The following is a 12,324-nucleotide window of genomic DNA, read 5'->3' on the forward strand; positions in this document are numbered from 1 at the left end:
GCTCTTCTTACTTACAGCATACATCATATACTATCAAGCTTCATGATTTCCAAAGAATTATAACTTTCTAAATGACATGGCTTCACTTCAGTTTATTCGTCAATATGAAGATCAAGGCATTCGTCTGTCATTCCAATTCATTGGTAATTGGGTTTCGCACTTGAAGCTGGGCCTTGATTGGCAGCATAATCTAGACCAAGAGCAATCTGGCAAAAGGCAAGATCTTGTCCGATTGTAAACTTCAAAATCGTTAAATGAGGAGGCATTATGAAAGTGAATCAACTACAATGGCGAAGAAGAGCCAAAGCAACGTCCGATGGGAATGGAGAAATTGGGATCGGAGAGAACATAGATGATGTGGGTGAGAGGAATTTTGAGATTGAGCATCGTGTTTTCAGGGAATGGGGGAAGAGAATGACATGTATCAAAGTAGAGAGAGAAAGAAAATAGTGTAACTGAATAACGTATTTAGTGGCTTAGGGGAAGGAGGTAACCAAAATTAGATATTTTGCTATAAACATTAAAAGGTTTCTATAGAATATAATTTTTTTAAATGGTATTTATTTAAAATAAATAAGGTGTTAACCTTTGCTATAGGAGGTAAAAATTCCTATAATAAACGAGCAAGTTTAGCTATTGCTTGGCCACTCAATTTGGCAATATCGAGGACGATGGCATTTTACAGTTGGAAGTATCCAGGCACGTATTATTAGTGTGTAGTTAGATAACCTCTACAAAAAATGTAAACAAATCAAAACAATAGACCTTCCCTTGTTTTGGATTGCATGTTTAAGAAAATACACATTTAATTGCAAAGTTTTGACAACATAAAACTGTTGGAGCAGAGTACCATATAAACCAACTTTCCAAATAGTGCTCATCTCATAGAAGATGCTAATGTTATGGTTGGATAGAAGGAATAGGAAGTTCATGTGAGGAGACAAATGACTGCTGAATTTGCTTTCAAAACACATCATTCCTACGTCTTTCCATTTAGAATAAACGAAGATCTGCATCAGATTCACATGGAATACTGAATTTTTTTCTGCAGCAGCGGGCCAAGAACTTCAAACGGAAATACCAGAACACAGCCAGTTTATATATGACCAGTTAGTAAATGCACCCATAAGAAGCCTGACGCAGGCGATTTGTTGTTCCTCCAAAGCATATTCCAGGAAGAGGGGCTCCTTAAGCAAATACTGTCTAATTAGTTCCATCAAAACTGAAATATGTACTAGTAGCTTAATTCATTCTGGCTTCTTAAGGTTCAGGCAGTTATCCGTTGCTTGGTTAAACAACTCCTGAACCTGCTTTAGCTCCTTTTCTGCATCAACAAAATCAAACTGAGTTTCAGAATAAACAAAAAATAATAAAAAACATAGACGTTTGGTGCTTAGCCTAACTAGAACAACTTTGACCACTCTCTCAGAAGGAAAACAAATACATGAATGCTAACTTTCCTCCACCACAAATTCTGCAGTTAAGTAAAGGATATAAGTTTTGTGGAAGACTGATTAGATGGAAGTAATGCTCAATCAGTTATAACCATCTCGGTCAGTATGTGCATAGCCATGTATTGTGTAAAAATGCCTATCCCAAAACCAAAGTTACGTCAGATACGCTAGGAAATCCTTACCTGCAGCTTCCAGTTGCTTTTGAAGTTCTTGGCCAACTGCATCGTTCTCAGCCTACATCACATACAGAGAGTAAGAGTTATTGGGTAAAATGCAGACAAAACACTTAGCCCAAAAACATAATAACAGATTTATCTTCATTTATTCTTTTCATTTTTTAATTTAACTACATAGAGGTTCTGTTTCTCAGTAAGTATATGGCATTGGAATTAGAGTAAGATGGAGCATCATCTTGCTCAAGTGTCATATGTCAAAAAATTATTTACAGAGAAGCTTATACCTGGAGTTCTGCAATTCTTTTCAATTGGGCTTCTTCACCCCCATCTGATAAAGGAAGAGCAGCAACCAATGCATCAAACTGTCCAGTAAACGAACAGAAGAAGAATGTTTCAAGAATACGACAACATTGTAGCAGAGCTACACTTTAGGAACACATTGCAATAGGTCGAAATTAAGAGCCATGCAATCTTCAGGGCTATTCTCAAGTGCCATCTGTGCATCTTAAGTTTGGCGGGATGCTAGATCAGACCACCTCTGATTGCGAGGACAAGATGACAAGAGAAATATAGCTGTGAACTTGAACTTTAGAAACAATGACAAGTGTGTCCATGTATTTCACTGAAGACAGCTAAAGGGCCACAAGCTAGAATTCAGTTTTCGGGTTTTGAAGAACCATGGATTACCCTATGAGACTTAGCCTAGATGTTATGGTTTAACTCCTGAGGCTGAGAGCAAGTTCTCAAGTTCAAGTCCCTAGAGTAATGAGATTCTGTTCAACTAGTAGTTCGAATTTGCCACCATTAGCGAATAAGTCGGGTTTTAATTTGAGTAGTTTGTGATGTTAATAACATTAGTATATGTAGTGTTAAAATAAATGATAACAGACTTAGGTCTTTGAACTCAACCACACTGGTCTCAAGACTCAACAAACAAAGACTTAAACTTAGATAGGAAGAGCCATGAAACATAAATATCTTATATCCCCATGATATGCATAAAGGTCCACAAACAAGATAATATAAAGATTTGATGTATTAAAAAACAAATAGACTAGTCAAAGACGTAAAGACATTATTTGACCAGAAAAAAATAATTCAATATTCTAGGAATCCTGGATACTTTCAAAGTACATGCAGATGGTCCATATAATGTGGCTTGCTCATCTTAGTTGATCAACTTGATCTATAAGGATGTTATAGAAAGAAAATGCGAAGGTAGGGAGGTTTACCTGCTTGGCAGCCTTAACAAAAGCAGCACTCATTTGCTTTGGTTGCTCTGCAACATTGGCTGCATCCTCTGTAGGATTAGCAGGAGGAGGTTCTGGATAATTAGGTGACAGACGAACAGGAGGGGCATCCCTCTGAAGGGTACCAAAGGTGTTGAAAGCAAGAGCTGCAATGGTATTTACTTGCTCCTGGAGCTGTGATATTATATCCATCTTGTGGATCCTTCCCTAAGTTCCTAGAAAATGGTGAATTTAGATTTTAAGACGATTGCCTATATATATTGAGTACCAAGGATTCAGGGCTACTGTTATTTTCATCCATAACTGTCACCATTTCTTTTTCCCGAGGGGATAGAGAGCTTTTCCAATTTAAGTGACATTAATCGAAATGCGATTATTTATTGATTTCAGAGTCGCCACTTGGAATAATTTATGGTGTCCCAAGTCACCGGTTTATTTTAGAATCTCAGATCGAGGAAATTGACTCTGTTTTATAGTTTGCGAACACAGAAGACCGGGTAAGGAATTCTGTTAACCCGGGAGAAGTTGTGAGGCACTCCCGAGTTCCGTGGTTTCAGCATGGCCGCTCAACTATTAATAATTGGCCTAATTATCTGATTTATTACAAGTTTTAAACCTATTGTGCATTTTTAACCTTTTAAACCGCTTTTAATTATTTATGGAGTTTATTTGCACAAGTCGCGATGTCGCGCACTCATTTGTTTTTGTGCATATTGCGAATCACGCCACGTGAAACGCACCCGCGATTTACAACATGTTTATTATTATTATTATTTGAAGTTGTGGTCGAGTGACGTGAAACCCACACTCGAATTGGGGATTTACATATCGCGACTATGCCACGGGAACCGTACCCATAGTCACGATGATTTATTTATTAACCGCGCCTAAGGCAACTAGCGCATGTTCATAATTTGTTTTTCCTTACATTGAAATTATTTACAAAAAAAGGGCTAAGATTACAAAAGGGATTATAGGCTTGAGGAAAACGATTCTGTTGGTCCGACACTTAAGGAAAGAGTAATCACAGTCCCATATCACATATCTTGTAATGTTGGGAATAGCTAAATCTGTACGGGTTTGAAGTCGCATGAGCATGGTTGAAAAGGGGTTGTTGATATCAATTAAGGGTAGAAAGTCTACTTTTAAATCCAATTACTGCTAATCAAATTCTTAATGGTCTTTAGTCACAAACAGACCCTGAAATTGGCAGCCTCAATATTGAGTGCAAACATAACCTCTGTAGAACTTCACACATAATCACAATGATATTGCCAAAATCATCCAAGTGCATATCTAGTTACAAGTTAATGACGGAAGAATTTATACATCAATCCAAGTTGTGCAAATGATATCCCTAAAATTATAATTATCCCTAAACTTTCTCGCACAGATTTAATCCATTTATCAAGATGTTTATTGTTCAATGATTAATACTATACCCAGCTAAGTTCAGAAACCAACATGTGTTTTAATGGAAACTTTACTAGACATCAAAATCGCAGAAGAGAAAAGTTTGGCAAATCTGCAAGAAATTAAACAGGAATTTAACCAATTCTCAATTAAACCTAACATGATTAGATTACCCAACACAGTATTCATAGCTGAAAACTGGGATCAAACTAATTCAAATAGGTATCGTATTTCAATTTATTTCAACTGTTTCAACCAATTTTGACGAAATACACATCCCTTACATACTAGAATAACAGAGATCAGAACTCGAGCAAATCTACAAGAACCTAAAAGGAATCCCACAATTTTTGATCATTTGACTAAAGCATAAGACGAAGAAGTTTCCAAAACTTACCCGATCGAACAGAGAAAAGCTAGAATAAGCCAAATGAAGGCAGAAACAAACTCGAACGGAGCTCAGCAATTCCAGAAAAACAGCAAAATCAGCGGAAATCGAACGGCAAATCCACGGCTCCGAAACCGCTTTCAGAAACCAAGAAAGAAAGGAAATCGTGCTCTGAAATCAGTTCTTCTTCAAATCTCCATTGAAAATTCCAGTTTATCTTTCCCTTTTTTAGCTTTTGATTATTTTAGAATCTGGTTTTTGGTATTTTCAGTTGCTACATAGATGGCTTAAGCGAGAGCTCTATTTTAAAAGGCCGAATTGGGTGGCTGCTCGAGAGTTTTATTTTAAAAGGGGAAATTAGTGGAGCTATGTCCATTTATAGGTAGCTCATTATAAAAATTGGCCAATTGATAAAATATTACTAATATTAGTCAAATTAGCCAATTAGCTATTTATAGCAAAAAAATATCAAATTTTTGCTTTGTTTTGAGTGGGTGTTATTAGAATAGATTGGGCACAACTTAAGGAGCTTGAATCTCAGTTTTGGGATGATTTGGTGAAGTTTTGAGGTGGTTTAAATTGAAAATTCGAAGTAAAAGCTGAACATGAAAAAAAAAATGATGTGTATCACACTGTGTATCATTTGTGTATCACATATGTATCATATTTGTATCTATTGTGTATCACATGTATATCCATGTATACCTATGTGTGAGATACATGTGTGATACATGTTTGATACATGTGTCGCAGAAGACTTTTTTGAACTCGATTTAATTACGAATTTTAATACGAAACCAGTCCAAATCACCTCCAATCTTCCTCATTAAAAGTATTTTAATGTACAGAATTGGATTATTGAACAGAATTTTAAATAGATTATTTGTTATAATTCTGTAATTTTAATGTATTTTTTATAATTATTTTTTATTTTATACGATTTTAAAAGTTTTGAAATTAGTAAAATTTAAGATCCGTGGGACTTACGCCCCATGTCTCAGGGCTTGCACCTCGCCTTATCAGAGGTAAAACGCCTCGCCTCACGCTCCCGCCTTTTAAAACATTGCTCGAGAGAGAAGAAGAAGAAGAAGAAGAAGAAAAAAAAGAGAAGGGAGGTGGCTAGGGTTTTTGTTCTTTTAGAGGGGGGTCTGCTCGTTGTTCTTAGAGAAGATGGGGGACTTAAGTCAAGGAGATGAAACGACGTAATTTTCATATGAAACTACGTCATTTAGTGGTCTGGGAAGAGAGGCTATTAGATCGGTTTTGGGGCGAATGGCAATTTGGCCAATTAGATTTGGCTTCTGACCCAATTTTAACTAAGACCAAACAAACTATTTATTTCTTTACTTTATTTTTCTTTCCCCTTTTAATTAAGCACCTAAATTAATTTCTAAATCAAATCTAATTTATGGGATTAAATCTAACATCTATTTCTAACATTTAAATAACTGATTAACTTAAAACTAATGAAAGAAAATTACTAATTTAAAACTAAAAGCTAAAAATGTAAAAATGACTTGTATTTTTTTTGTGATTTTTGTTTGATAATACATCTAATTAATGTAATTAAATCTTAAATTTAATTAAGGTCTAAAATGTTATGAGATGAAAAATTAAATATTTTTATGATTTTTTATGGTTTAAAACACCTAAAAAATATGCATGAACAATGCAAAACAAATTGGATAAAAGTAAAAAAAAATTCCTACAATTCTATGTAATAATTATGAAACTACTTTGGAATATTTTTAGGAGTAATTTGCATTAGGACAAAAATTAGGTGCTCACAATAACTATCAATCAGGCATCAGTCAGGGATAGACTTATCAAAGAAGATATAATCAGATAACAAATTTCAAATTGCTTTTGGTAAGTTATTACAACAGCAGAAAAGACAGTTTTTAATGGCACTAATGAAGATTTCGCCACGAAGTTGCTGATTGTTTCTCAAGCTATCAAACTCTACCAGAATAGGTCTTATTATATATCTTACAAGACTTGAAGTAGTTGATGGTTACTGAGTCACATAAAATCTTATCATATTGTAATCTAATGAGATATTCCTAGTGTATCTCATGTAGTAGTATCAGAGCATGGACACTCTAACTTTGCTTTTTAGTTGATTATCACACACAATATTCTTGTAGTTGTTCCTTTTCTGAAATGAGATTAGTTACAATTCCGACTCAGCTTAATGAGGGGGTTGCTAGAAACAATATTTTTAAAAGCAAAAGCTGCAAAAAGTGATGTTATCCATGGGGGCTGAAGCGAAAAGTGAGATATGAAGCGCACAAGTCACATAAAATAAAATTACCAAACATACATGAATTTATTACTATATAATCAAATTGCAACTAAAATTAATTTTAGCGACAATCTTACAAGATATTAATCCAACTTCTCAAACTTGAGATTCAAACAATCTACTGCATTAGGATCAGTGGATCACTTTGAGTGTATTTGTTCGAAGGATAACCTCTTGCTTCAGATCCTCTTTAGAAGATGAACTGATCGATTCTAACAGCACCGGCTAGATATGCCATTAAGTGCTACAAAACCAAAAGAACAATAATTTCTTGAGGTTTTATGCTAGAAGCAAACTATCAAGTGCACTGTTTATCAAAAGCACACAACTTGAAAATAAGAAGAATTTACTATAATACTTAGTTAATCGCTAGAAACCAAACCCACTGCATAACTCAGGAAATCTTGTGGTTAGAATTTTCAGAAAATTTACTTCTTACTTCTTACTTCTTGAAAGCAAATTATACCATCAAAATTTAAGCTATTATATCATGGGAAGCAAATAAGAACATATATTAACTTGTAAAAATTACAAGGAACAATGATTCTATCATGGGACTAGCATCACATAACTGAAAATAAACAAAGAAAATCAAATGTCCAAATACGTAAGAAAAGTATCCCCATTCACAAATTGGTAGAATCTACTCAATCATTCACTTATGTTCTGAGCTCCCGACAAAAGTACTGAAATTATCTGCGGTTCTTAGCTATTATATATATATATATATATATATATATATATATATATATATATATATATATATATTTCTCATAAAGGTGGAACTTTTCCTGAACGATTGAAAAAATCGAAAAGGAATTTAGGCACAAGCAAAAAATTCAACAAAAACTATATAGAAGAAATTTATAAACTAGAGAGAACTTGGTAGGAAGCTTTTTCACAACTCATAAACTCTTGAATCTCTCTACGTCGTAACTACCTCTCTACAATAGAAAATATATAATAACACCCCTATTTATAATACTACAAAACCATAATTGACTAGACTAACAAAACCTATTCCAATATAAAATTGGTAAACAAAATCTAGCTAGATATGAATTAAATAAACTACTAAATATCAAATCCTATACAACTTAGGAATACTAATTAATCTTGGTTTAATTTCAAATAACCACCCTTAAAACAAGATCTTCAAACTTGAGCATGCCATGAGTAACATCAAGCCTTGTAGAAGTCAAGTACCTTAGGCTCTTCACCAATTTCCTAAAATATGTAGCATCAATAAAATCATGAGTGCCATCTTTAGTCAACTTCAATTTATCTTGAATATTGCTCATATATGATTTGTCTTTACTCATGGTAAATCCTTACAAAATATCATCAATATGATTTTTCTTTACTTTGAAATCATCTACTTCTCCAGTTACTTTGTAGTTGGACTTGTACAACCATCCAACTCCAATTTGTTTATGTCACGACCCAATTCCTCCCTCCGTGAACTGTCGTGACGGCACCTAGTCTCTACGACTAGGTAAGCCTAACACATTGTAGAAATCAAAACAAAAGCATGCATATTAACTATTGGCAACATAACTATCCATTAACCAACTAACTGCCACTCGGCATATACAATGATCACTTCAGAAAAAGTACTGAACAATACCCAAAACCCGGAAACTTGCAAGTCACAAGATACTAAGATGTTCTAACTGTTCTATACATCATCTCTACAGGAAGAAAGAGAAATGAACATAAGGGGATAGAGGGGGACTCCGAGGATCTGCGGGCGCGGGTAGATGTACCTTGAAGTCTCCAACATGAAGCAACGACTACAACTAGTGATGAGGCCGGTGCGATGAACCTAGATCTGCACACGAAAAACATGTGCAAGAAAGAGCATGAGTACACCACAACGGTACCCAGTAAGTGCCAAGCCTACCTCGGTCGATTAGTGACGAGATCAGGCCAGGGCCCTACTGGTATATATGTATAATAAGATAAAACAGTATGAAATATCATAGTGTAGATAAATACTAACAGTCAGCAAAAATAATATCACAGAAAAACAACAACTCAGTACACAGAGATAGCAATAGGGGATCACCCGGGATACTCCGTAGTCCCAAACATAAATATACAGGGGATCTCCAGGGATACCGTCCCGTAGTTCCAAACATAAATGTGCTGGGGGATCTCCTGGAATACCGTTCCGTAGTCCCAAAGTAAATATATCCAGTACAGGGGATCTCCCAGGATAGCGTCCCATAGTCCCAAACATAAATGTGCAAGGGGATCTCCCGGAATACCGTTTCGTAGTCCCAAAGTAAACATACAGCTCAATCAATATAAATAATAGTTTCAGCAAGAAATTCTACAGCTTAGATTAAATTCATATCAAAGAATACAGGTAATTCTTAATCTAAACATGCTGCACAGAGTCCAGGTAGGTAGTTAAGGCAGTTAAGATAGTTAAGGCACGCAAGCATGCTTTCCTAAGCTAAACAGAATGGTTGCATATACTATTATTGCTCAATTAAAGGAAAACATAGATATTTACTTAATGAAAATGGGGTTTTTCAACAAATAGCTCGTGTATGCACTCGTGACCTCACATACACGGCATTCATATATCGACAGTACCAAATCCTAAGGGGAGTTCTCCCACACAAGGTTAGGCAAGCCACTTACCTTGAACCAAGCTCAAATCAATCCGAAATCACGCTCTTTCCACGAGTGTCCAACTCCGAGTGGCCCAAATTTAATCAAATCAGTTACATAATGTAAATATAGCTACAAGCAACTAATTTAGCTAATGAATTCAAAGCTAAGGCAAGAAAATAGGAAAACGCCCAAAAATTCTCCCCGGGCCCACGTCTCGAAATCGGGTAAAAGTTAAAAATTATGAACACCCATTCATTCGCGAGTCCAACGATACCAAATTCACTCAAATCCGATACCAAAATCTCGATCAAAATCCCAAAATTCGGCCTAAGAACTTTTCTCATTTTTTCCAATTTTCACCCCAAATCTTAAATTAAATGATGAAATCAAGCTTAGATTAATAGGATATAATAAAAAAGAAGTTAGGAATCATTACCCACAAACTTCCTCCGAAAATCTCTCCAAATTTCGCCTTCTACCGAGCTCTCAATCAAAATTTTAAGTTATGAACTCAAACCCTAGATTTCTCTCTTTTCTGCCCAGTGATTTCCGCTTCTGCGCTCCTTGGACCGCATCTGCGGTCCCGCACCTGTGAAAGAATCAACGCAGGTGCGAAGTCCGCTTTATTGGGTTGGGGCCGCATCTGCGAGCCCACATCTGCGATCCCCTAGCCGCACCTGCGATCCCAGCTGACAAGGTCCATAACCGCATCTGCGACTCCTTAGCAGCTTCTGCGGCTCCGCACCTGTGGTCCAAAATGTGCAGGTGCGAAAACAACATGTGCTACAACTTTATCAAAAAGCATAAGTCCCAAACCAATCCGTTAAGCATCCGAAACTCACGCGAGGCCCCCGGGACCTCAACCAAACATACCAACAAATCCTAAAACATCATACGGACTTAGTCGAGCCCTCAAATCACATCAAACAATACTAAACCACGAATCACCCTCCAATCCAACCTTAATGAACTTGAAATTTCAAAATTCTACAACCGATGCCGAAACCGACCAAACCACGTCCGATTGGCCCCAAATTTTGCACACAAGTCATATTCAACTCTACGGTCCTATTCCAACTTTCGGAATCGGATTCCGACCCCAATATAAAAAATTCCACTATCAGTCCGAAACTCCAAAAATTCTACTTTCGCCATTTTAAGCCTAAATGAGCTACAGACCTCAAAAACACAATCCGGACACGTTCCTAAGCCCAAAATCACCCAACGGAGCTAACGGAATTGACAGAATTCCATTCTAGAGCCGTCTTCACACTATTTCGACTATGATCCAAATTCTAAGACTTAAGCTCTCATTTAGGGACTAAGTTTCCCAAAACACTCCGAAACTCAAAACGAATCATCCTGGCAAATCACAATAGCAGAAAATAGATTCGAGGAAGCAGTTAATAGGGGATCGGGGCGTTTAATTCTCAAAACAACCGGCCGGGTCATTACATCCTTCCCCTCTTGAAACATTCGTTCGTCCTCGAATGAGCATAGAGACATCCCTGAAATGGTGAAAAGATGAGGATAACGGCTGTGCATATCCTGCTCGATCTCCCAAGTTGCCTCCTCGACCGGCTGACCCACCACTAAACCTTTACTGATGTAATGCTCTTTGACCTCAGTTTTCGAACCTTCCTGTCCAATATAGCCACTGGCTCCTCAACATAAGATAGATCCTTGTCCAACTGGACTGAACTGAAATCTAACATGTGAGACGTATTACCGTGATACCTCCGGAGCATCGGCACATGAAATACTGGATGAATTCCTGCCAAGCTGGGAGGTAAGGAAAGCTCATAAGCAACCTCCCCAACACGCCGCAACACCTCAAAGGGACCAATAAACCTTGGGCTCAACTTTCCCCTCTTTCCAAATCTTATAACGCCCTTTATAGGCGAAACTCGAAGCAAGATCCGCTCTCCTACCACAAATGAAACATTGCGAACCCTCCATTCCGCATGACTCTTTTGTCTGGACTGGGTTGTGCGAAGTCTATCCTGAATCACCTTAACTTTCTCCAAAGCGTCCTAAACCAAGTCTGTGACCAATAATCTAGCCTCGCCCGGCTCGAACCAACCCATCGAGAACCTACACCGCCTACCATACAGAGCCTCATACGGTGCCATCTGAATGCTGGATTGATAACTGTTGTTGTAGGCAAACTCCGCAAGTGGCAAGAACTGATCCCACGAACCTCCAAACTCCATCACACACGCACGGAGCATATCCTCAAGAATCTGAATAGTGCGCTTGGACTGTCCGTCCGTCTGGGGGTGAAAAACTGTGCTCAATTCCACCGAGTACCCAACTCATGTTGTACGACTCTCTAGAACCGTGATGTAAACTACGTGCCCCGATCAGAGATGATAGATACCGGCATGCCATGAAGCCTAACAATCTCACGGATATAAACTCGAGCCAGCTACTCGGAAGAATAGGTAGTCATCACAGGAAGGAAATGAGCTGACTTGGTCAGCCTATCTACAATCACCCAAACTGCGTCAAGCTTTCGCTGAGTCCGTGGGAGCCCAACAACGAAATCTATAGTGATCGGCTCCCATTTCCACTCTGGAATTTCTAACTGCTGAAGCAATCCACCCGGTGGCTGATGCTCATACTTCACCTGCTGGCAATTTAAACACCTAGCAACATACTCCACTAGGTCCTTCTTCATTCTACGCCACCAATAATGCTGCCTCAGATCCTG

The 12,324-nt window shown here is 37.4% G+C and overlaps 1 protein-coding gene across 2 annotated transcripts; it reads right to left on the reverse strand.

Moving 5' to 3' along the window:
- Positions 678-5,014, reverse strand: LOC109229205 (mediator of RNA polymerase II transcription subunit 21-like). Of its 2 annotated transcripts, none has more exons than XM_019394568.1 (5): positions 4,691-5,014; positions 2,863-3,087; positions 1,915-1,992; positions 1,637-1,688; positions 678-1,324 (listed from the first exon to the last, which is right to left on the reverse strand). In XM_019394568.1, exons 2-5 carry the CDS (start codon positions 3,070-3,072, stop codon positions 1,248-1,250), a joined length of 417 nt encoding a protein of 138 aa, XP_019250113.1. In that variant the 5' UTR covers positions 3,073-3,087; positions 4,691-5,014; the 3' UTR covers positions 678-1,247. The 2 variants fall into 2 exon arrangements, with proteins under 2 accessions (XP_019250113.1, XP_019250105.1); XM_019394560.1 differs by having other exon boundaries at positions 2,863-3,095; positions 4,691-4,778.

Source organism: Nicotiana attenuata, chromosome 1 (assembly GCF_001879085.1).
Source record: "Nicotiana attenuata strain UT chromosome 1, NIATTr2, whole genome shotgun sequence".
NCBI lineage: Eukaryota > Viridiplantae > Streptophyta > Magnoliopsida > Solanales > Solanaceae > Nicotiana > Nicotiana attenuata.